Source organism: Loxodonta africana, chromosome 25 (genome assembly GCF_030014295.1).
Source record: "Loxodonta africana isolate mLoxAfr1 chromosome 25, mLoxAfr1.hap2, whole genome shotgun sequence".
NCBI lineage: Eukaryota > Metazoa > Chordata > Mammalia > Proboscidea > Elephantidae > Loxodonta > Loxodonta africana.
The window spans coordinates 63,000,328-63,022,957 of NC_087366.1; the positions used below are offsets into that span (position 1 = coordinate 63,000,328).

The window sequence follows — 22,630 nt, forward strand, 5'->3', positions numbered from 1 at the left end:
AAGGTTTCCCAGCAGGCCTTGTCACCTGCTCATGGCTAAGTAAGGTGGGTGTGTTAGTACAGCTGTCTGGCTTTTAAGCGACTTTCGTCAGTTTGAAAGTGAAAGTCTGTTTGAGAAGCTGAAAGAACAATAGCTCAGAGCCTGGAAGAAGAGCTTGTAGCACAAAAGACTTGGCTACACTTGTGTCTCTTTTCATTGCTTCTAATGAAAGATGCATAAGAATAACTTTAATTTTTTATGACCCCCTTTTTAGTATGACTATATTAGTTGTGTCAACTTCCATATATAGGTTCTCCTTAAATACCAAAAGGTCTGTTGTGAAAGTGTTTTCAAAGACCGATCAAAGAGCAATCCTGGCCATCCTGGAGATCTCTTCCTCCATGAGGAATTGCTATGAGGGAGACAAGACGAGATTCCTTTAACATGTGTTTCCCTTCAGCCTCAAAGTCACCGTGAACACTACAATGTGGTTATCTTAAACCTATCTAATCGGCTAGTTCAACTGCTCCTTAGAAGAATGATTATATATTTTTTTCTTGGTTTCACCCTCTTTAACAGGAACAGGAATATAACAATCATCTCCTTAACCAATACTTCTCAAATAGCTGTCTCTCTATTGCATCTTTATTTTGTGTCTCTGCCCAAAAAGGAAGGGCAAGGGGAATGGATTGTATCTGTTTTATGTCATGTTACAAAATGGCATTGAAGATTGGCTTAAGGCAATCACTGAAGGTGAGACAATACTTTTAAACTAAAACAATCTATTTTCAAAGATTATACTTCTCTTCTTCACCAAAAGAATGTTTGCACCAATCTTTGTTGTTGCCAATTTATACATGTGTGTTTAAGAGAAATAAGTGAATTGTTATTACATTTTCTCCCACATGACTAAAAAAGAACCAGACAGTTAAATTTAAGAAATCCTGGGTCAGGAGGGAGGAGGTAAGGAAATTAAATGCTATGGGCCATTTGAAGGGGGATCACCAACTTTAAACAGGCTTCAGTGTGCTGAATGAGTTCATTTAATCTAGATGGAATAAACAGGCTAGTTTTCAAAAGGTTGTCAGAACTTCTTCAGACATTTAACTAGGATGGGCCAAACACAATGGTGACATCCCACCGAAGGCGAGAGCCACCAGCTGCAGCTCTCAGAAGACAGCCTGCTCCTTTTCTCCTATTGATAACCCTTTGTGGGATGAGGAAACAGAGCCGAGGCAAGGAGAAGGCAATGTCAGACAAAGGACATCAGTCCACACACTGTCTCTGAACCTTCCTCATCTCTGAAGGACAATTAATTATAAAGGCCTTAGGGGTAGGTCGAAGCAAGGGAAAACCCACTGCCATCCAGCACTGCAGCTCTATCTCTGTGTTTGCTAAATGGCTTTGCCTGTTGGGGTACAGCCACCGAGGAACCAATAGATCATGGGGGGAGGGGGGCGTGAGCGAGGAAGGCAAAAGACTTTTTTTGTGTGTGCGCCTGCCCTTGTATAATTCTATTCTCACTGTGAACTCATCCATACACAAAACACAAGGACAATTTTTTTTTTTTAAAGAGAAAAGCCACAGGGTAGGTTACAGTCAGAAACGGCCTCTCACTGGTGTGTTAAAAAGGATGGTCTTTTCACCAAATCATTTCACAGAGGCAAAACAGACAAACACAAAGAGTTGAGACTTTTTCTCCTACATTAAATGGAGTAACTGATAAGGTCAGACATATGATACCTAAAGACATGAATCTGTGAACTCCTGAAGTCAAAGGGCCTCTCTGTGCTGGGGAACGATCTTTCAAAGGAAATAGATCATAGAACTCCACTGAACCCCCTTTAAACTTTATGAAGCAGGAGGAGAAAAAGCTCTAAGTAGGGAAGCTTGACAGAAGAGCCTTGAACTATTTTCTGAAGGAAAGATGAGACCTTTCCTAGGCTGCCACAAAACATCTTTTTTTTTTTTAAAGGCTCCTCTGAACTTTGATATGTACGAAGACACCGCTATTGAAAGCTGCGTAATTATGCGCTATAACCACTGCAGAAAACGCTTTGTTCACCTCAACAAAGGACAATAAGCAAAAGTAAAGCGACATTACGCTGTAGCTTTTTCTTTAAGAATGTTGAGAAAGGTCATGGAATCCTAGAACTAATAAAGCTGTTGAGTAAGGAGGTTTTCAAGCTGATCTGACGCGCTGGAGTATAATCCAATGACAAAAAAGACACAGGAAGCTAAAAACGCAATGACGCTACCAAACAGATGATAAATCCATGGGCTAGCTTCATTACCCTGACGAACACCTTCAATCCCAAAAGGACAGGGTGTAAAAATGAAGCCTTGGGCACGCACAGACTTTTCTCTCTACCCCACAGCCAACCCTTTCCCCCCACTTCAAACTTGATGTCTTTTCTGCTCTCTCCTTCGTATTTCAGGCAGTAATTCTGTAGAAGGAATATGTTCCCAGACTGCCATGTGTGGCCATGCATTTGGAGAACATTCATTTAGTCTCTTAAAAGATCCATTTGGCTTGTCAGTGGTGGGACTGGCAAGGAAAGAAATGGTAAGGGCTTCTTTTCCTCTTCGCCACCCACCAAGAGTGTGATGTGCGATCATTTAACGGGCTCAGCGGCTTTGAGGCCAAAAGACTGCAACAGCAGTAAGAGGTTTTCAGTCACGTGCCAGTTCTCCAAATGATCACTCATATTTAAGTATCTATTTGGAGCAGAGGGAAGCGCTTCCTCAAGCCACCTGTCCTCATTTTTCTTTAAAGAGATGGCAATGTGAATCAAAGACTTCCAGACGTATTAAATCTTAAACGTGTGTCTCGTTGAACATGGGAGTGAGTTGGGAATGGGGTCAGAAATGGGAAGCACGGAGAGAAAGATGTTCAGGATGGGTATTTGTGTGCATACGTGTTTGTACGTGTGGGTGGGTGGGGCGTAGGTCAGGGGTGCAGCAGCTTTTTAATTGCTCTTTCCAAGAGGAAAGCGAGAAGCACATAGAGAAGTCCGCACAAGTACCCTTCTTGCCTGCCATGTGTCATCTAGAAAAATGTCAAACACACAGGGTCCGTGATGAAGGGTTTTCCCGCCGAGATCTTAGCACCTTCGGCCAGTGCCGTGGAGTCGATTCTGAGTCACAGCAACCCCGTGTGTGTCACAGTAAAGCTGTGCTCCATAGCATTTTCAATGGCTTTTTTTCAGAAGCAGGTTGCCAGGCCTTTCTTCCGAGGCACCGCAGCACTTGGACCATTTGCACCACCCAGGGACTTCATTAGCACCTTGGAAATGGCATTTACAAGCCTGCCAGTCAATGGATAAAGTTCCCCATTCTATTTATTCCTAAGGCTTCCATCCAAAACCCTGGGTTTTTAGTGAGGGCATGGGAGGTTAGTCCCTCTTACTGGGAACTTGGACCCTCCCTAAAAGTAGATGATTAGCTGCTGTGGGACCTGTAGGTTACCACAGTGGAAGAAGGACATCATGGTACTCCACAATGAGAGAGCACCATGTGCCTGCATGACAATACAACACTCACATTCTCTTCTCAAATTACATCCAGAAGATCCCGAGCCCACAATCTTTGGACCATTCTGCCTTTCTCAGCTGCACCATATGAAGTGGCCAGCCTACGTGATGCAGTCAAACCCTATAGGGTCGCTATGAGTCATAAATGTCTGGACGGCAATGGATTTGTGTTTTCTTCCCCCGGTTAATCGCTCAGCTACTAACTGAATCTGCCTAGAGGTGCCTCAGAAGAAGGCCTGGCAATCTGCCCCCGAAAGGTCACAGCCTTGAAAGCCTATGAAGAGTTCTACTCTGCACACCTGGGGTCTCCGTGAATTGGAATCCACTCAAGGGGCAACTAAACAACTTAACGACAACAACGACAACTGTTCAGGAAGTTAACCGCTGGGAGTTACACCTCAGTTGCCTTAGTTAAGTTCTTTGCAAAATACGTAAACCAGCCTCCGAGTCTGACAGTGATCATTACCTTCCTTACAGTCACAGGTCCTGCCACAACTGTGACAGAAACAGGAGGGGAAAAAAGAAAAAACAATGAAGTCCGACTCCTGCACCCCTAAAGTCAGAAGTATCACTGTGGTTTAAACACTGGGAAGGAACCCCAGATCTCCTCTCCCTCCCTATAAAGAAAAAAAGTTGGGAGCTCTTCAAAGTGAAGTGAGAATGAAGCATAGAGATATACACCATGACACCTGGAAAGGCAAATTGATTGTTGCCAATCTCATTAAGTGTGAGAAGCCGGAGCGGAAGATGCGGCCCATAACCGAACACACCTTTCCTGCCCGCCTTCCCGCCCACCTTGGCAAACTCCTGTTCAGAATTGAGATGCCCAGCCCCATGGAATGCAGCCAGCTCCCCCAACCCCCCTTTAGCACAAACTAAAAGGTTAGTTCACTTTTTTCCGCTTTCACCATCTTCTTCCACACCCCCTGGGTCTTCTCAAGCTCTCACCACCCTAAATCTGACTGTTGTGCCAAGAATCTTGGCAATTGTGTAAACTGATACAAAAGGCAGAGCCAACTCCCTGTCACTTGCAAGGCCCTGACTCATAAAGGCCAGGAAATGCAGGTCTAGAACAGGAGGGAGCTTCCGGCCACGCCCTCCTTGCTTAGTGATAAACCTTCCCATCTGCCTTATTTTCCCGTAGGCCAGGGGTCAACAATCCCTCTGGCCTTGAGAGTGGAGGCCTCAGCAGCAGGGGCTGGGGGAGGGACGGTGCCCAGTGGTGGCAGAGGTGCCATCAGTAAATGTATGCCAGAGGCAGAGATGGGCAGAAAGTAAAAAAAGAAGGCTAGTGTTATGGATTGAATTGTGTCCCTGAAAATATGTGTTGCAAATCCTAACCCCAATGCCTGTGGTTATAATGAGGGAATGGGCTGTCTTTGTTATGTTAACAAGGCAGGATTGGTATAGGGTGTATCTCCAGTCCATCTCTTTTGAGATATAAAAGAGATTAAATGCAAGAAAGCAAGCAGAGAAGGTAAAGAGAGATGCCAAGCCACATGAAGACTGCCAAGGGGCAGAAGCTCAGAAGGACAAGGACCTTCCTCCAGAGCCAACAGAGACAGAAAGCCTTTCTCTAGACCTGGTACCCTGAATTTGGACTTCTAGTCTCCTGAAAGGTGAGAACATACATTTCTGTTTGTTAAAGCCACCCATTTGCACTATTTCTGCTACAGCAGCTCCAGAGAAGAGATGGACTTAAAGACGAACTGTAGAAAAGGAAAAGAGAACTTAAAGATTTGGAAAATTCTGTTGTACAAACTAAGGACTCATGTCCTAGAATGCTTACCAAGGGTGTGGCTACCCAAGCTTTTGTCAGAGAGATGAAGCTTGTGACTGATGGGTCTAACCAACTACCACAGTAGAAACCCCATCAGCTTAGGCTGAAGGGGACAGAGAAACAGGGAAAGGAAAGAACACTGTCTGCCTCTTGGAATTCTACAGGCAGGAAACAGGCCCAGGGAGCTACATCTCTTGTCCTCCACCATCCCCGGAGCAGCTCAAGAGATCGGCAGAGCCATAGGAAGGAGTATGGGAAGCAGGGGTCTCCTAGGCTTCAAAGAGTCGGATCTTTGCCAACTGGGTACCCAAATGCGGGGCCACCATTATGTTAAGGTGTGCCGGGGGGTGGGGCCACCACCTAAAGCAGAGGGGGCGGGGCTGCCATCCCCAAGGGGCAGAAGATTGGAGCCTACAGGGGTCAAGGTCACCACTCAGATGGACTAAGTGACTGAGGCTGCCCAAAGTCAAGGGAGCAGAGTTGCCATCCCAGTGGGCCTGGAAGGTGGAGCTGAAGCCCGGGGCAAAGGGGCCTCCACCAAGAATCCAGAAGGCATGCCAACACCCAGAGTCTGGAGGGCAGGGCCAGTGCCCAGATGGTCTCAGAGAAGAGAGCATTACTTTCAAGCCTTGAGAGGTGATGTAAATTGTTCTGCTGGGTTTTGGACTTGCTTGGTGCCTGCTATCCCTTCTTTCCCTCCAATTTCCCTCACTTGTAATGGAATTGTCTACCTTGTGCCTGTTCTACCATTGTGCTTTGGAAGCAGATAATTTGTAGTCTAGATTTCACAGGTTCACAGATGAAGAGGAATTTTGCCCCAGGATGGAATACGCCTAAAGTCTTACCCATATTTGATTTAGATGATTCAAAAGATTGAAATTTTGGACTTGGAGTGGATTTAAGACTTGTGAGATGACGTGATAGAGTGAGTGTGTTTTGCATGTAGCAAGGACATCATAAATTTGGGGGCCAAAGGGTGGAATGTTATGGATTGAATTATGTCTCCCTAAAGTGGGTGTTGTAAATCCTAACCACCATGCCTGTGGTTACAATCCCATTTGGAATGGTTGTCTTTTTACGTTAATGAGGCAGGATTAGTGTAGGGTGTATCTTGAGTCCATCTCTTTTGAGGTATAAGATAGATTAAACATAAAATAGCAAGCAGAGATGGGGGAAGAGAGATGCCAAGCCACATGAAGACGGCCCAGGAGCAGAAGCTCAAAGAGACAAGGACCTTCCTCCAGAGCCAATGGACAGAGAAAGCCTTTCTGTAGAGCTGGCACCTTGAATTCAGACTTCTAGCCTTCTAAACTCTGAAAAAATTAATTTCTGTTTGTTAAAACTACCCACTTGTGGTGTTTCTGTTAACAGCAGTAGTGGATAACTAAGACAGCGAGGAACGGAAGGGAACGTGGCAGTGAAGGAAGGAAGCATAGCTGCACCCTCGCTCCTTTCTTTCTCTTTGGCCAGCTCTGCCTGCCCCACCACTCAGAATCTCTGGGAAAACACTGAAGCTTGGGAAAGCTGGAGTCTTTCTTGTGATGATGGTGTTTGTATCAGTATCATTATTATTGCTCTCGTTAAATATGTTAACATCACACCCAAACAATAGACAGGCCTATAAAATAAATGGAAACCTTGGTGGCATACTGGTTAAGTGCTACAGCTCCTTACCAAAAAGTCGACAGTTCAAATCCACCAGGTGCTCCTTGGAGACTCCATGGGACAGTTCTATCCTGTCCTGTGGGGCTGCTATAGTTGGAATCGACTGGAAGGCAATGGGTTTATAAAATAAACAATGACACCCGTGAGGAAAGTGCTTCTTAGAACAATCATCTATATGAAGCCAAAAGGGCAATATTTGCCCAAAAGCAAAGATAAGAAGGCAGGAAAACTGGATGAATGGAAATGGGGAGCCCAGGCTGGTAATGGGGAAAGTGCTGACACATCATGGGGATTGCAGCCAATGTTACAGAAAAACCTGTACATAAATTATCGAATGGGAAGCTAACTTGCTCTGTAAACCTTCACCTAAAGCACAATAAAATGTTCAAAATTAAAAAAAAAAAAGTTAGTATCAGTAAAACACTTGGAAGAGCGGCTGTAACACAGTCAAAAGTCACTAAGTGTCAGCGATCTCGTTCTTGTCACACATAACTGTTTAAGAAATCTAAATGCCATCAGTAAGGTGTTTTGTTATTGGACTCATCCCTTGACTGCTGGCTCTTTGAGCCTCCGGTTACACAAATTCAGAGTTTCTCTACCACGTTGCAGCAAAGCCTGTGATCCTCTGGTCTGCCTTCCCATCTCTCGCTCGTACTTAAACTACAGATTCGTTTTATGGGAATCTTAAACACAAAGATGAGAAACTTGACTACGAAGTAAAGCAGCATGTGAAGTGGCAGCTGAGGTGTTCAGCTGGAGGTGCTGTGTCTAGTTCTGGAGCACAGCCAGGCCCTCTCCGGTAAAGCTGCAACCATAGGGCCTGTGGTTTTTAAACACCTCACTTCGTCAGTGACCGCCAGGAGTAAAGGCATGGAAAAAAAGGAATCGCCTTACCTGAAGCTTTTGTTAGTAAATGCGCCAAACTGAGAGGCCAAATTAGAGCCTGCTTAGGAATGTTAGGGTCCTACGTGGTAGGAGGTGTGAGTGTGTGTCTACGGGTGTGTGAGTGTGAGAGGAGGAGCTGGGCAGAATCCAGGCGCCTGCTGCTTTCTGACCACATTTCTGATAACAGCCTAGTTTTGCTCTGGTTTTTAATTGTGGTGAATATACGTGTAAGGAAATACCTGCCATTTCAACAATCTTCGCACGTACGATTAACATGGATTACGTTCACCACGTTGCTCAGACCGCACCCTGGACAGTTCTCCAATTCTCCGTCACCCTTACAAGAAGCTCAGTGTCCCCTACGCATGCTGTCTTCCTTTCCCCCTAAGAGCTGTCTTTTACAGAAGGAGGAATTAGAACCAGACAACAGTCCAATCGCTTGCCTGGAGTCACGTGGGATGTGACCAAATTCCTCCCCAGCCTCCATACTCCTTATACTGAAACAGTTTTAAAATAGACACTGCAGATAAAGGAGAGGTGGCCTGGCTGGAAGTGGGTGTGATTCACAAAGAGAGAAATATCAGATGTTATCATATTAAAGGAGGGTTTAAAAAGAGGGTTTAGCTGATGCTAAATGGAGCAGCTTGTTGGGTATCTCTTGACACACGTCATCCCATTTGTGCCACTGAAATACCACCCAGGTGAGGTTTAAACAACCCTAATGTATACGCTCAGAATTTGTTCCCTGGAGTACGTTACACAGCAAAAACGTAAAAATCACCCATGGATCTTGGGCCATTCTTTTATCCAAGAATACCCACATACTAACAAACTGTGAACTGTCCGCTAGCACGCAGTGGCGGTCTCTTGGCTTAAGGTGTAGAGCAACAGACTTGTCAGAAAAAAAAAAGAAAAGAAATGAAGCTCTAGATAATATTGCCTTAATATAGTTAGCCACGATCATATTCTTCAACTTTAGAAAAAGTCTTCTGCCAATATGGTAAACCAGAGCTCAGTTACCGCAGAAACTCTGCAAGAGTGGAGCCCCACAAGAAGGGTCCTTACTTTTAACGTGTTCTGCAAAAGAAAAACTTCATTTACCATACGTTTGGCCAGAAAAAGTATTTTTCTTCGATAGCAAAGATAAACTGATGGCCTAGAGTAGAACTATTCAAACGTTCAAGGAAAAGCCATGACTTCTCCATTGCTAAGCTTCCACGTTCAGTTCGTCACACCCCACCATAACCGATGCCCGCTGCCAAAAAGAAAAGTGCAAGCAGGGAGGGCCCGGGAGTCAGGGCACTTTATTAACAAGGCCAGACCAAGATCTCTCTTGCCTCCAAAGTTGGAAACTCCCCCGGCATTACTGGGAGGACAGCGGTGGTTCAGTGGTAGAGTTCTCACCTTCCATGTGGGTTCAATTCCCGGCCAAACGTACCTCATCTGCAGCCACCAGTTGCCTGCCAGTGGAGGCTTGTGTGTTGCTATGATGCTGAACAGGTTTCAGCAGAGCTTTCAGACTAAGACTAGGAAGAAAGGCCTGGTGTCTACTTTTGAAAATCAACCAATGAAAACCCGATAGGTCACAATGGTCTGACCCCCAACCTATCACAGGGGTGGCCAGGATCAGGCAGTGTTTCATTCCCTTGTGCGTGAGTTTGCCACGAGTCTGGGACCGACTCAGTGTCAGCTAACAACAACAATATCTACATGAGGAAAGAAGAATATTAAAATAAGGACCCTAGCACATGTAGGAGAGAAAATTCCTACCCCCATACTGGCACAGCATCGAGTCAACAGAATCCAAGAAATGGACCAAGTTTGTCAACCCACAGCCTGTCTACTCATCTTTAACAGGGTTCAGACCACCAGTTATTATAGACTCAGCCCACAGGACTCAGCAAAATGCCTTTGAGAGTACTGGGGTAGTGCTGGTTTTGTCTCCCAGAGAGTCATCAAGTTACGATGAAAACTGTTTGCTAAGGAACCACGTTAGCCTGTAAAGCAATGACTCGGTCACACCACACATCATTCATTGTCACATGGATGTTGCTTTCTGGGAATTGCCTCTACTTCTTTGTGTGTTATCTAGAACATGCTTGTCATAGATACATATTATACGAACAAACAGCAAAATGCTAGTGAGGCAAAATACATACGCACAATAAAACATGAGTCTCCTCTAAAAGAACAAAAACACAACGAGATGTCGATAGATCTGTTATGATCCTAGCAAAGTCTCACAAGTTAAAGGAAAATAAACAACCACAACAGTTAGACACCATGGAATCACTCCCTATCTTCCATTTCTAGACTCTTTTAGAAAACAACTCCTGCAGTTAATATACCCACTCAACTGACATGCCAGAACCTAGCTATGAAAAGGGTCCATTGGAGCAGTGACCTTTGCCCAGGAAAGGGGGTCACTAAACATCAACGTTTGCTCCTTGCTGCAGTTGACCTTGGAGTCTTCCAGCCCCCTTTTCTGTAGTCCAATGGGCCTTTTACACAAGCAGAAGAGCCAGGGAATGAGAAAGAAAAGGCAAGGAGGATGGCACCCCATGATTCCAGTGGGAACCACCGAGGGTTCCTTGCGGCTCGTCTACCTATCACTCTACTGGAGACTGCTTATGTAAGAAACCAAGACAAAAGCGGATCTCAGAACTTTAAAAAAAATTTTTTTTAAACAGCAAGAGATGACCAAAAAGTAAAGATGAGTTCCTACCTCAAAGTCGTTTGCTTTGTTGTAGTGCATGTTCAGAGCCCGGTACAGCTCACAGTCTCTGGTTATGGACAGCTCCTCAGTGCTGGTGACCCCATCGTTGATGGCTTGACGCGCGTACTTCTCCATCTGAATGTAGTAAAACTCCCGGAAATTGCTAAACCACTTGATGAGCTGAGAGGTAATACATCTGTTGAACTGTAAAATTTAAATATTGAAAAGGATAAGGACATTGCCATTTTCTTCATTTTTTTTTTTTTTTTTTTTAGCCATCTAAAGCATTTTTTAAAGTCCCCTCCCCTCCTTACTTGGAAGCGTGTTTTTATCCCCTCCAAAATGGCAGCAAGAGAGGCGAGAGGAATAACGTACTTAGAGAATACAGAAAACACATCAATAATGGAAGTCCCATCGGGAATCTCCTCATTTCAGATGGAGCACTTGCACTATGAACCTGATCTTCCTGAAGCTGAATGTCTGGTTTTCCAGCCTCATTCTTCCTCTTTCAGCAGAACACGCTACATTTACATACTCCTTGTGGAAATCCATTCACGTTATAGAATCCCGGGACGAGCTGCTACGTTCAGGTAGCAGACATGACAAACCACACGGCTTCACCGCTAAAATGAGAATTCCCTGTCGGCACGTCACGGCCTCTTTCGATGCTGAAAAATGGTTTTTACACAAAATGGGAGGGATCTGGCATTTGTTCATTTTTGGTGGTGGATGGTCCCCGTGCCCATTCCGCCATGATTTCACTCAGTGTCCACCCACAGTGTCTTGCTGGTGTTGTCGGGTCAGACCTCGGCACTGTTCATCTGCTCCCCGCGGCCAGCACGCTGGGCCTATGCTGGCTGGGAGGTGTGCTCAAGACCCGGTACACAGATGCAGAGACCGAATCTTTTATTACATTTTTTAAAATGCCAAGTTACTATAACATGATTAGGTTTTAAAACTTTGTTGACCAAGGTTTCCCTCTGACCTTTTAAATGAAGATGTCGTCTTGGATTCACTGCAAATGGTACCATGTTTGTTGACGGTCCTCTGTTCACGGAAAGGACAGATACTTCTCAACTCGCCAAGTCAAAACCAATCAACCCATAGCTTTATATCAGGCCGGCTGACAGAAAACCCCTGCCTTTCTTTCATCACAGGCATCCCCTTCGCGGGGCCCCCAGAAGAAGATGGATGTTCATCAAAAATCAACAAAGAACACTTATCAAACGCTGGCCCTGAGAACATCCAGGCTCTAACAGGATGACAGCTAAAGTGTGCACTGGGGCTGTAATTACTGCGCAGAAAGTTGTTTCTATACTAGCAAAGATAATAAACGGACGGAAATTTATGGCCAAGAGTCGAAGTCACAAGGAAACAGAAGCAGGGAGACTGGTGTTTTTCTCAAAAGGCCAACTTGCATCCTAATTGCCATGCAGTTGCAAGGGTCCTTACAGATAATTGACCAGAAAATGATTAAGTCATCAGCAAATCGCTTCTGCTTGCAAGAGTTCAAACATGTACTTAACCTATCCAAGAATTATATTTTCACTCTGTGCGTCTGCTCTGTCTCCATTCAGCCTTGCGGGGAACCCGATTAAAAAGACAACTGAAGGACCCCGTTATCTGATCTTCTGGTTGCCGGTTTCAATAGAACTTAAACCCATTACGATTTGCTGAACTTGGAGTTCTTTCCATTTTATCTCAGCAGTAAAATACACTGTCCAAATTTCCAGACACTGAGATAAGGACTACAGGCCCCCGTGGCGGCTTACTGTTCCTTTTTAATTCTTTTAGAATAAGAAACAAAACATTACAAAATGATAGCAGGCTGTGCAGTGGGGAATGAAAATTGCTTTGACATGGAGATTAGGCTTCTGCATTGTTACAAGACATTGTCTCATATGGACGAGAGTACTGTAGAGGAAAAAAATAGAAGGGTTTTTTTTTTTCTTTTTCTAGAATGGTCATGAATGACCTAATGGAGAAGACAAAAAAGTAAGTGCACTTGCCATTATTTACGAACGGGACATAAAGAGAGATTTAAAGCTTATTGTTGGAGGATGGAAATACCAGAGGGAAAGAATGGACAAAAACAACAGCCTCCGCAAACAGGAGACAAGCGGAATGACCACAGCAGCTTGCAGAACGGGGGTTCTCTCCATCAGAAGTGAAGAGAAATCTGCCCAGTTTTAGTTGTTGGCTAAAAGCAAAAGCTGGCCCCCTCTTTTCTAGATACTCACGTTGGGGGAGGAAAAAAAAAAGTGTTAAACTTTAAAGCGTTAATTTCCTGAGTTCTGTCGTGTTGTACAAGAAAAGGCTCAATTGTTGTAGAAAGGAAGGCTCTGTAGTGTGTTAATGTGTTACTGCAGAAACTGATCGCTACAACAGAGAGGCTGTGTTTCCACAGTGTACGGGTTCCTCTGACTTTGATTAATGCTTCCCACGGGACATCTCAGCCTCAATATGGGCTGAAGAAACTTCCTAAATATTCAATGAGCATGGTCAAAAGATGTATAAAACAAATCAATCTGACACCTTAATCTGGCTAGGCAGGAGTTGACTCAGGGGCGGAGGGAAGGAGCTACACCATTCAGCACTGCCAGGCGGAAAAGCCTGTGAGCGTCTGTTCTTCAAAGCTAAAATGACACTGAATCTCTTGTACTTAGTTGTCTAAGAGTTATTAGTTTATACATTAAAATCGGCAGCCAGTCGTGAGCAGGAAGATGGTATGGTCCACTGATGCCAGGCATGTCTCACATGGGCCCACCTGCCCTTCTTGCCATGAAGCGCAGAGCTTTGTGTCCGGCTAAGTATCACTGTGGAGGAGCTGCAAAGTTGGACTCTGAGAAAACAGGGCTTTGTTTAGCGTCTTATTCTGGGAGGTGAACTAAACCAACACTGCTTTCACCCTTTGTCGGCATCAGGGCTGTAGTGGGAGAAGTTGGCTCACCATGCCACCGTCTCTGCACTGTGTCTGATTCCCTTTACTTCTTCATTCCTAAGGTAATTTGAATGCATAACCGTTGCCGTCCAGACCGTTCCAGCTCATGGCAACGCCGTGTGTGCAGACCGGAACTGTGCTCCATAGGGTTTTCTTTTTTTCAAAAAATTTTCTTGTTGTTGTTGAAAACATAGACCGGTTCAACTGTTTGTACCATTCAGTGACATCAGTTATGTTCTTTAAGTTGTTAACCATTCTCGCCCTCCTTTTCTGAGTTGCTCCTCCCCATTAACATAAATGCACTACTGCTCCGGGTTTTCAATGGCTGATTTTTCAGAAGTAGATTGCCAGGCCTTTCTTCTGAGGTGCCTCTGGGTAAACTAAAACCTCCAACCTTTCAGTTAGTAGCCAAGCACTTAACCACCTGCACCACCCTGGGCAATACACCCCCTACCCAGATGGAAGTCACGTGTGTTAGATACGGTGCCCATTCCTAAGAAGAGTGTACAGTGGAGCGTGTCTCACTCCCTGAGCTCACCTTGTGGAGCTAGCCAGAGGGTCAGCTCAGTCCAGCACTATCCTCCAATGCTATACCTTAACCACAAAATATTTTCTGCTTGTGTTGTTTCTCCTGGTTTTCACGTGCAACACTAACATCTAATCACTATTTGAAATGACTTTATGATTTTAGAAAGCAAATTTTGCTAGAATCAGGATTTTCTCTTAGACGAATGTACCCACACTTAAGTGTAGACTTATATCTTCGTGACAAGTATTACCTGGTCCACAGGCACGTGGATTTGTCTTTTTAAGATACATGGTGCAGGGTTTCACTTGTGATGAAACCCTGAGGTCCCTTCATCACTTTCTAGGTACCTCTCGATTCTGTAGTGGTTTCCTGAATCCTGGCCAGAATCACATTTGGACTGTGCACAGAGAAGCATCTAGCAATTTCTGCCTTGTAAATAAAGGCTCACACATCTATACTTCTACATAAACAACTCATTGCTGTCAAGTTGATTCTGACTCATAACAACTCTAAAGGACAGAGTAGAACTGCCCCATAGAGTTTCCAAGGAACACCTAGTGGATTCAAAGAACTGCCCACCGTTTGGTTAGCAGCCATAGCTCTTAACCACTCCGCCACCAGGGTTTCCATGTATATATATATATAACTAGTAAATATGCTGTATGTATATCTATATCATAATATACATACACCTGCGTATGAGTTTATTCATTGTCAATGCTTCGTTTTTTGATTATTCTTGATATTAAAGAAGTCCCAGAATGCTCTGCCATTGTTTTCTGGAAAGTTCTGGACCACCTGTCTCACAATTTTCCCTGTACGCCCGTGACTTTCCACTATCATCAGCGTAAGCTCAGGGAATACAAATTCATCTATTACTAGCCAAAGGAAAAAACATAATTAGGAAAGTTTAAAATGTATAATTCATTCGAAAAATAAAAGAGAAATGACCTTCAGTGATTTTCTGTTTTGCAGGGTTTTCCCTACTCTTCTCCCCGCCCCCCATCAGGAGTTAACTAGATTCGGGACTTCAGCGTCTTCCACCCCAGGATGGGTAGAGTACGGACAGAATCTGTAATCTGAATATTAATGCTTTTTAAAAAGCATTCACCAGGTATTTAATTGCTATTTACCCAGGATGAGCGGTTATTTGCATAGCCAAATCACTCCATGTATTCTAAAAGAATGGGAGCAATTTCGTGTTGATTTACATTGCATAGTATTTATAAAACTATAGACAACAATTTCTCCCCTTCGATCCCCTCCCCCCCATGAATGTTTCTATTATTTACATCTACTGTTGAGCAGTGTTGCTGGCTCAGAATGACTTCTGCTTTCTACCCTCCAGGTGGCTGTGTTTCAATGGTGGGTGAGTGAGCCCCATGTACTGTTTGCAAAGCTCTTTAGCATCCTTCTGGATGAAAGGCACTATATAAATAATATAAAGTATTGTCGTTATTATACCACAACACTGCAGGTCACTGCACTCAGAGGACAAAGGTGATGACAAGGACACACACACACACACACACACACACACACACACGAGCTAACACTTCCCCTCCCCTTCCTGTTCCCCATATCACCTCCCAGAACTAAACTGTTGAGAGGATTCCCTGAAAGAAGACTTTGCCAGGTTCTACAGGGGTCCAGAAGCTGGCTGGTTCTCAGTCAACAAATTTCCTTAAATTTGTCTATTCTAGGTTTAAAAAAAAAAAAAAAAGTTGCTGTCATGTCAACTCCAGCTCCTGGCAACCCCATGTGTTACAGAATAGAACCACTCCATCGCGTCTTCTTGGCTGAAGTCTTTACAGTTGCAGATCATAAAGGCTTTCTTCAGAGGCACCCGGATGGGTTTGAACTGCCGACCTTTGGGTTAATCACTGCGTGCAAACTGCTTGCACCACCCAGGGACCTTCTATTCTAGATCAGAAAACCAAAACCAAACCCATTGCCATCCAGTCGATTCCGACTCATAGCGACCCTAGAGGGCAGAGTGGAACTGTTCCATAGGGTTTCCAAGGAGTGGCTGGTGGGTTCGAACTGCCAACCTTTTGGTTTGCACCATAGCTCTTAACCACTACGCCCTATTCTAGAAAGGATGGTCCTCACAAATGCTTTCCCTGGCCTATTGTGCTTGTTTTGTGCTTAATGACTCTTAACCAGCCATTTAAGTTACTGCCTTTCTCTGTCTCCCCCAGCCTGCCCCGTTTGTTGTCATGGAATGAGGAGAAAGCAGGCCTTCCACTTAAGGAGCACAGCCAGGGAAGGAGGAAGATAAAAGGCTGAAGTTGATACACAATTCAAAAGCAAACCGGAGGGAAAACAGAACTTTTCTTATAAGGCCAACTAAAACATCAGTGAAGGAAGCTGAAATGAGCCGGCCTTCCAAATGGGGCCCACGAAGCAACTTGGGCCGCTAGCACAAGACAGGCTGGTGGAGGGCGCGGCAGAAGAGCGAACGGGTTTTGGCAGCTTGTGCGTTCTCAGTGGCAGAAATAAGAACTTGTACATGTGGGGGTGGGGAGGAGAGGGTGGGGAAAGAAGCACCAACCCTAATAAACTAATCTCAGCTAATGTAATGTTTATCAAGTTCCGTGGATAATGACACCACGCGTGTCATTATCATCAAACCCAATCTATGTTTTAAAAAGTTACAAATGATTAACACAACATCAACTTGATGCAAACAATTACTTAAAACCCGCAGCAGACACACACACACGCACACACACACACTCACACCACAGAACCAGGAGGTCCCCATATTCTGTGGAATGAGAGGCTGCAGCTGTAGGCGCCAGCTTTCATATCCTCATTTGAATAACGTGTCCTGAATCTGTCACTTTATTCATTCCCCTTATGCTCAGTGTATTCTACATCAACAACAAATTAAGTTGTAAATAAGAGACAATCATCACTTTTGTTTTTAAGCAGCTACTGCACGGAGAATTTCAATGTCCGCTCCTTTGCGACAGGACACGGGAAGATGGGTGCTGGAGTCTGCTTTCATGAGCACAAATATGGGGAACCAAGAGAAATGGTTTATTGCTGCCGAGGGGAGAAAAAATAATTCTCCAAAGCGTATCCATCCGTTATTCGCTGAGATTTCTTCCAAGACGCTATTAAAACATACAAAAACCGAGGCTGAGTTTCCCAGACTAGACTGTACACCCCTGTGGCTTATTAATAACAGTCTTTCAGTGTTAATACACAGGGACCATCTTTGCTTGGCACACCTTTAAACAAAAAGACAAGTGCATTAAATCAATTACAACACAGGTGTGTTAATAAACTGATGCTACGTTCATCACCGCAAACTTCCAGAAGTTCAAATCACCGTCACAAACGTAGAAGGTGAAAAAATAAATAATAAAACATGCCCCTACCTTGACGTCGGCGAAGTAGGTCTTCAGCATATTGGAGCTGGGGTAGCGGGTATAAAAGAACATGAGCTTTGCTTTTTTCAGGTGATTGGGTGACAATCCTTCCTGCATGTAGGATGAATGGGTTAAGGGAGACACTTCCTTAGACACAAGGTGTTACCACCCCCACCACCCAGTGTAAGAGGCCAGCAAGCAGCCGCAGACGCCAGCAGGCCAGCGGCACTGGTCATGGAATCCAACTTTAACTTTCTGCCATTTATTCAAAATTATATCGCCCGTCAGAAACCGCCAAATGCAATGGTAAGTCTTGGCAACCGTCTAAGGAATCACAATTTAGTTGCAGAATCTTGGCCACTTGATGGTGAAGGCGGCAAAACACTCCCCCTGCTTTAGGTCTGAGCGCTGTCTATACCTTCACTTGTTGCTAAGGAGACAAATGCACCCAACATGGGCCACACGGCTCTTCTGAGAAGAGTCTTCTCCTTCTCTGCAATTACGGTTCCGTTTGTTCTCCTCTCTCTGCACTATGCTGTTGACATCAAATTACTACGCTAATGTACGTGAAAACGTCAAATGCATTATTTTGAACGCTGTCATGCAAGCTTCACGTTCTACCTCTTAGTGCTAATCTAATGGAGCATCTTTCTTCCCATCATATTATATCTTTTTAATTGTTTGCTTTTAAATAATAGCTAAAACTTGGGAGGGGTAGTTTTGGCACAGAGAGCATTGGGGGAGGGGGCACGTCGCTTTTGTTAAAGCAAGGATCCAAAACCAAACACAATCTGCCTCTCCTGGATTTATAGTTAACTCCTTTGAGAGGGACACAGTAGTTGGGGCTAACAAATCAATCAGCGTGGGTTAGCAGATCAATAAATGGCCACTTACCCAAAATAAGAAGGCCTATTTATCTAGAAACATCATTACGTTTTAGATCTGTAAACAGCAGCAACTGAAACAGGCCCCGAGAGAACGTGAGGCTAACCACCACCATCCAGGCTTCCTGATTCTCCCCCAGACTCTTGGCACTCCTCAGCAGACTCGGAGCTGGGATGGCTCTGGTCACATCTGTGCCGCAGCCTGGCCCTGCCATTTCCTCAGCAAATTAATGGCTTTATAATTTATCAGAAATGAAGATGCACGTGGAGAAAATCAATGTGGTCCCCCACAAGGTCAATTAAGGGTCCTTCCTAGAAGCTTCTCTAAGGATTTTCTCTTAAAAGAGAATCTGGGAAAAGGCAGGGGGGAAAAAAGAAAGAAAGAAAACGAGTGCAAACATGCAAGCACACACATCCTCAACTATGCAGCCAAAGTTTTACACCTCAGGAGAAAAGGGCAAACAAATGCAGGTGTTTAGGAAGGGTAAAGGTTTCCAGTGACCTTCACAGAGTACAGCATGACCACTCCTGAGAACGGCGTGACCACCGGAGAGTTACCAGAGAGGAATAACCAAATGAGCGTCGATAAGCTCTTGACTACTTACGATGGGGTGTTTAAGCAAATACTCTGCAGAGAATTTGTTCAGTTAGTATTCCCTTTAAAATCCTATGCAATTTTAAACAGACCCGCTTGGTCTGTAAAGAGAAAAGCTAAGTATTGTGGACGCCCCTTCCCCGCCATCACACGCTGAAAATAGACACTGAAGAGAGAAATTTTGATTTTATGTTTGTAAGCCAAAGCCGCTTAACTGAACTTGTGTTTCTGTTTGAGATCCTTAATGATTACAAAGACGATAATTTATGACTGACATACTTCTTGTGCCAAGGAAAGAGCTGAAAGGCCCTGCAGTAACCTCCATTAGACCGACAGAAGACTAAAGGAGCCCCACACTCTTCAGGACCATCTGTCCAAATGGACGAGGGAAATAATAGATGCAAGCCCTCTCCTACTGCCTCGTGATGGGAGCTTCAGGCAGGTCCAAACTTCCGCAAACATACTCAGATATGGATTCAGGTCTTTTCTGTTGGGTGGCTACGTTAAGACAACCTCAGACAGTTAAGTCCCCAATCTTTTAAAATGTGGTCCTACGAAGCACAAATTGCTTGGCTGTGGTTCTCAGACAGGCACAAAACTTCCTGACCCTCTCAATACATTTAAATCATAAAACAAAACATGTTTTAGTTCTTTTTTTTTTAGTTTTTAATGTAAACTTCTCATCTTATTTTGAGCAGGATTCAGAGGCTTTTTATGTAATGAAAAAAAGCATTCTAATATGAATTTCTCAAGTTTGTTTTTGCTCTAGAATGTTTCCTGTTGGTAATACTTGGAATTGGGCAGCTGGGCTGGAACACAGAATAAATCTGTACCTCTTGCTCATCGTGTAATTAAGATAAAATTCCCATAAAATATACGTTTCTAATAAACTATTAAAAATAGCTAATGAAACATTTAAAAACCAACAGTTAGATAATCCTTTTTTTTTTTTTTCTTCCTCAAAATAAATCTGAACTGACCAATTGGTTAATTTCCCTTTTAAGTGCTTGTGCTGAAAAGCAACTGTTCTTCCAAGAAAGCACTAGCTGTTTCCAGGATACTTACACACGCACAATGACTCATGATGGAATAGATTCAGTAAACATACAGCTGTACCGAACACGAGCTAAGCTCCATTCAAGGCCAGGAAAGAAAATGAGCACAAATAAATATTAAGGAGGTGAAGGGGGGTAGGGGCGAGGGGGACAGAACGCAAACAAGATGCATCCCAGCAGCTCCTGTAGCTCTGCCTCAATTCTCTCAGCCACAGCTTTGTGAAGACAGATGACATTCAATTCTATGTGTAATGCAAAATAGACAATAACTGCTGAAACTTGAGACAGCTGCCAGGTGTAAAAAAGAGAGAGGAAAAAAGATGATAAATCCATAAATTAATGAAAGACATCTGCTGGGAATATAAAAGATCAGAGAAGCAGGGCTCTGCAGCTGAAACGCAAGCAGTGTTCAGACAACCTGAGACCCTAAGTGCTGCTGTTCACCAAGTGCAGTAAACCTGCCCAAACAGCAGCCGCGGGAGGGGCAGCCCAGGCAGCTGAGAGGCAAATGCGACAATAATAGGCTGCAAAGGCTGGAGGAAGAAAATTCTTCTTTTTCCAGTCGAACTCTGGATCGTGGCTAGAGATTTTACACGCTGCTGCTGTTCCAACCAAATGGACTGGGGCTGCTTACTAACATTTTCAAGAAGCTCTGAAACTCAAGGGATTTTAGCTTTCTTCTTGTTCTCTGATTTGCTGTGTTTCTAAGAGGCTTTCCCCCAGGAAACTTCCACAGAGAGAAAAGATCTGAACTCTCTCACGTGGTGGCGGTGAGGGCAAGCTGGTGTTCCACTAAGAACTTCAGCCTCACCAGTCGGAGGGGGATGTGTAGCTTATGCAATTTTTTTTTTAACTTAATCATTTTTTTTTTTTCTGGGTTGGGGTGATTAGAAAACCAGGCTCCAAATGTTTCACTATAGCTAATAGAGATACTACAGCCCCACGAGGCTTCTAAAAGCATAAAACATCAAATTCCGTAGATTGTTTCACAATTTAGAAATCCATATTTTCCAGTCGTTATTTTAATTTCAACTTACTAAGTAGACTTCCTTTCCAAACTTCAGGTATTTTTTTAACATTCTCTGTAAGAGGTGAGCAGGGAGAAGCTGCCCGTCACCGAGTGAGTCCAAAGGGCTCATAACTCTGCTCTTGCGCTTTAACTGACTGAGTGCATGCAAATGCTTGAGGCCTGAACAAGGCTACTTTTCTTGAGATGCAAAGAGGATAAATGACAAGGAAAGTCATGAAGAAAAACAATTGGCTCGCTGTTTCTTTTGGAATTTGAATAAAACTTAATATTTGATTGAAGGGATTCATTTGCAAAGATACTGAACACATTTTTTATAGCCAAGAGAGGCGCTCCTGAAGCAGGTGCAGTGAGTTTACATGTACGCATTTATTACATCCTTTCTGTGAAAAGGGATAACGATGCAATGCGTTCTATAATATAGAACACATACGTGTAACGTGCTAAATTTGCAATGGCTTTATCTGAGAGGCTCGTGTTCTTAACAGTTCTTACCGTGGCTACTTTGTTCAAAGAAACAGATGATGCCCCTTGGAATGGGGGAGAACCCCTCCTTATGAACTACTGTTTGGAAAGGCATGATCTAAAAATAAAAACACAGTAACAACCACCACTGTGATTCCATTTCATCCCATTTCTATTGATCTTTTCCAGAAATAACTGTACAAGTTCGAATATGGTCCCAAAAAACTAAAATTGAAGTAAAACATCACTCACTGTGATTCCCAGAGGTTTTATCAAACTAAAAGCCTGGGAATTGTGACAGGTGAGTAAGGGAAAGAACTCATCGCTGTAACAAAGATGGAGACAGGAGAAAAGTAGGTCCACCCTCCTGACAAAGGCTGGGATCCTCACTGGCTTCAGAATTGCCTGAGCCATAGAAAAGGTTGCTTGCCTGTTTTCTTCTTCCTGAGAAATAGTGTATCAACGAGCTAAGTGGTTAAAAGTGCTGTGTGGTAGAGAGGAAAGAAAGAACCAGAGGCTAAAAGGCCAAAAGGTGGAAAATGTAACCATCAATTGCAACAAGGGGCCAAAGTTAATTTAGCTACAGAGAGAAACAACTCCAGGTGCAGGCCGCTAACACTGTGTTTGACCATGAGCATTTCCAAACCTTCAAGGTTCAAGAGAACTTTACTCTTGGTAGGGGAGAGAGGTTACTCTTCTGAAGAGGCAGCAACTGTATCTTCTCTAATGGCTGAAATATGTGCAGATGGGTAGGAAGAAAGGAACTTCTTTCCATTCAAATCCTCAAAATTCCTTGGGGGATTTAGAGAGGGCAAGACAATGAGCATGGCCAACACTCAAAGCAATCCAAGAGATACCTTTTCCCTAGACGGAACTCCCTAAGGAAAAACAGAGAGAGAGAGAGCTCAGACAAGATTATCATCTGGCTGTGACAAAAAGTCTAATCATTAAATAAATAATAACCGGCTACTTGAACTAAAGAGTTTAGTATGGACTTGGAAACATGGCTGCTTCAATATTCACTAGGAACAGGTATGACCCTTTACTCCGTGTTTGTGTGTGTGTGTTCGTGCACGTGCGTGTGTGCGCGTGAGAGTGCATGTAAGAGAGAGAGAGGGAGAGACAACCCACCATCACTGCTACTTGTTTCAAAATGAAGTTAAGAGAACTTTGAGGAGAAATGACGGCTAGCCTTG

General features: G+C 44.0%; 1 protein-coding gene across 1 annotated transcript in view; it reads right to left on the reverse strand.

The window, feature by feature from the left end:
- PROX1 (prospero homeobox 1) overlaps positions 1 to 22,630 on the reverse strand; it is a 56,951-nt gene that overhangs the window by 22,255 nt on the left and 12,066 nt on the right. The window contains exons 3-4 of the mRNA XM_023538692.2: positions 17,418 to 17,525; positions 10,568 to 10,762 (exon numbers count right to left, since the gene is read on the reverse strand). Of these exons, the coding sequence (XP_023394460.1) occupies positions 10,568 to 10,762; positions 17,418 to 17,525 (303 nt within the window). The remainder of the gene's footprint in view (positions 1 to 10,567; positions 10,763 to 17,417; positions 17,526 to 22,630) is intronic.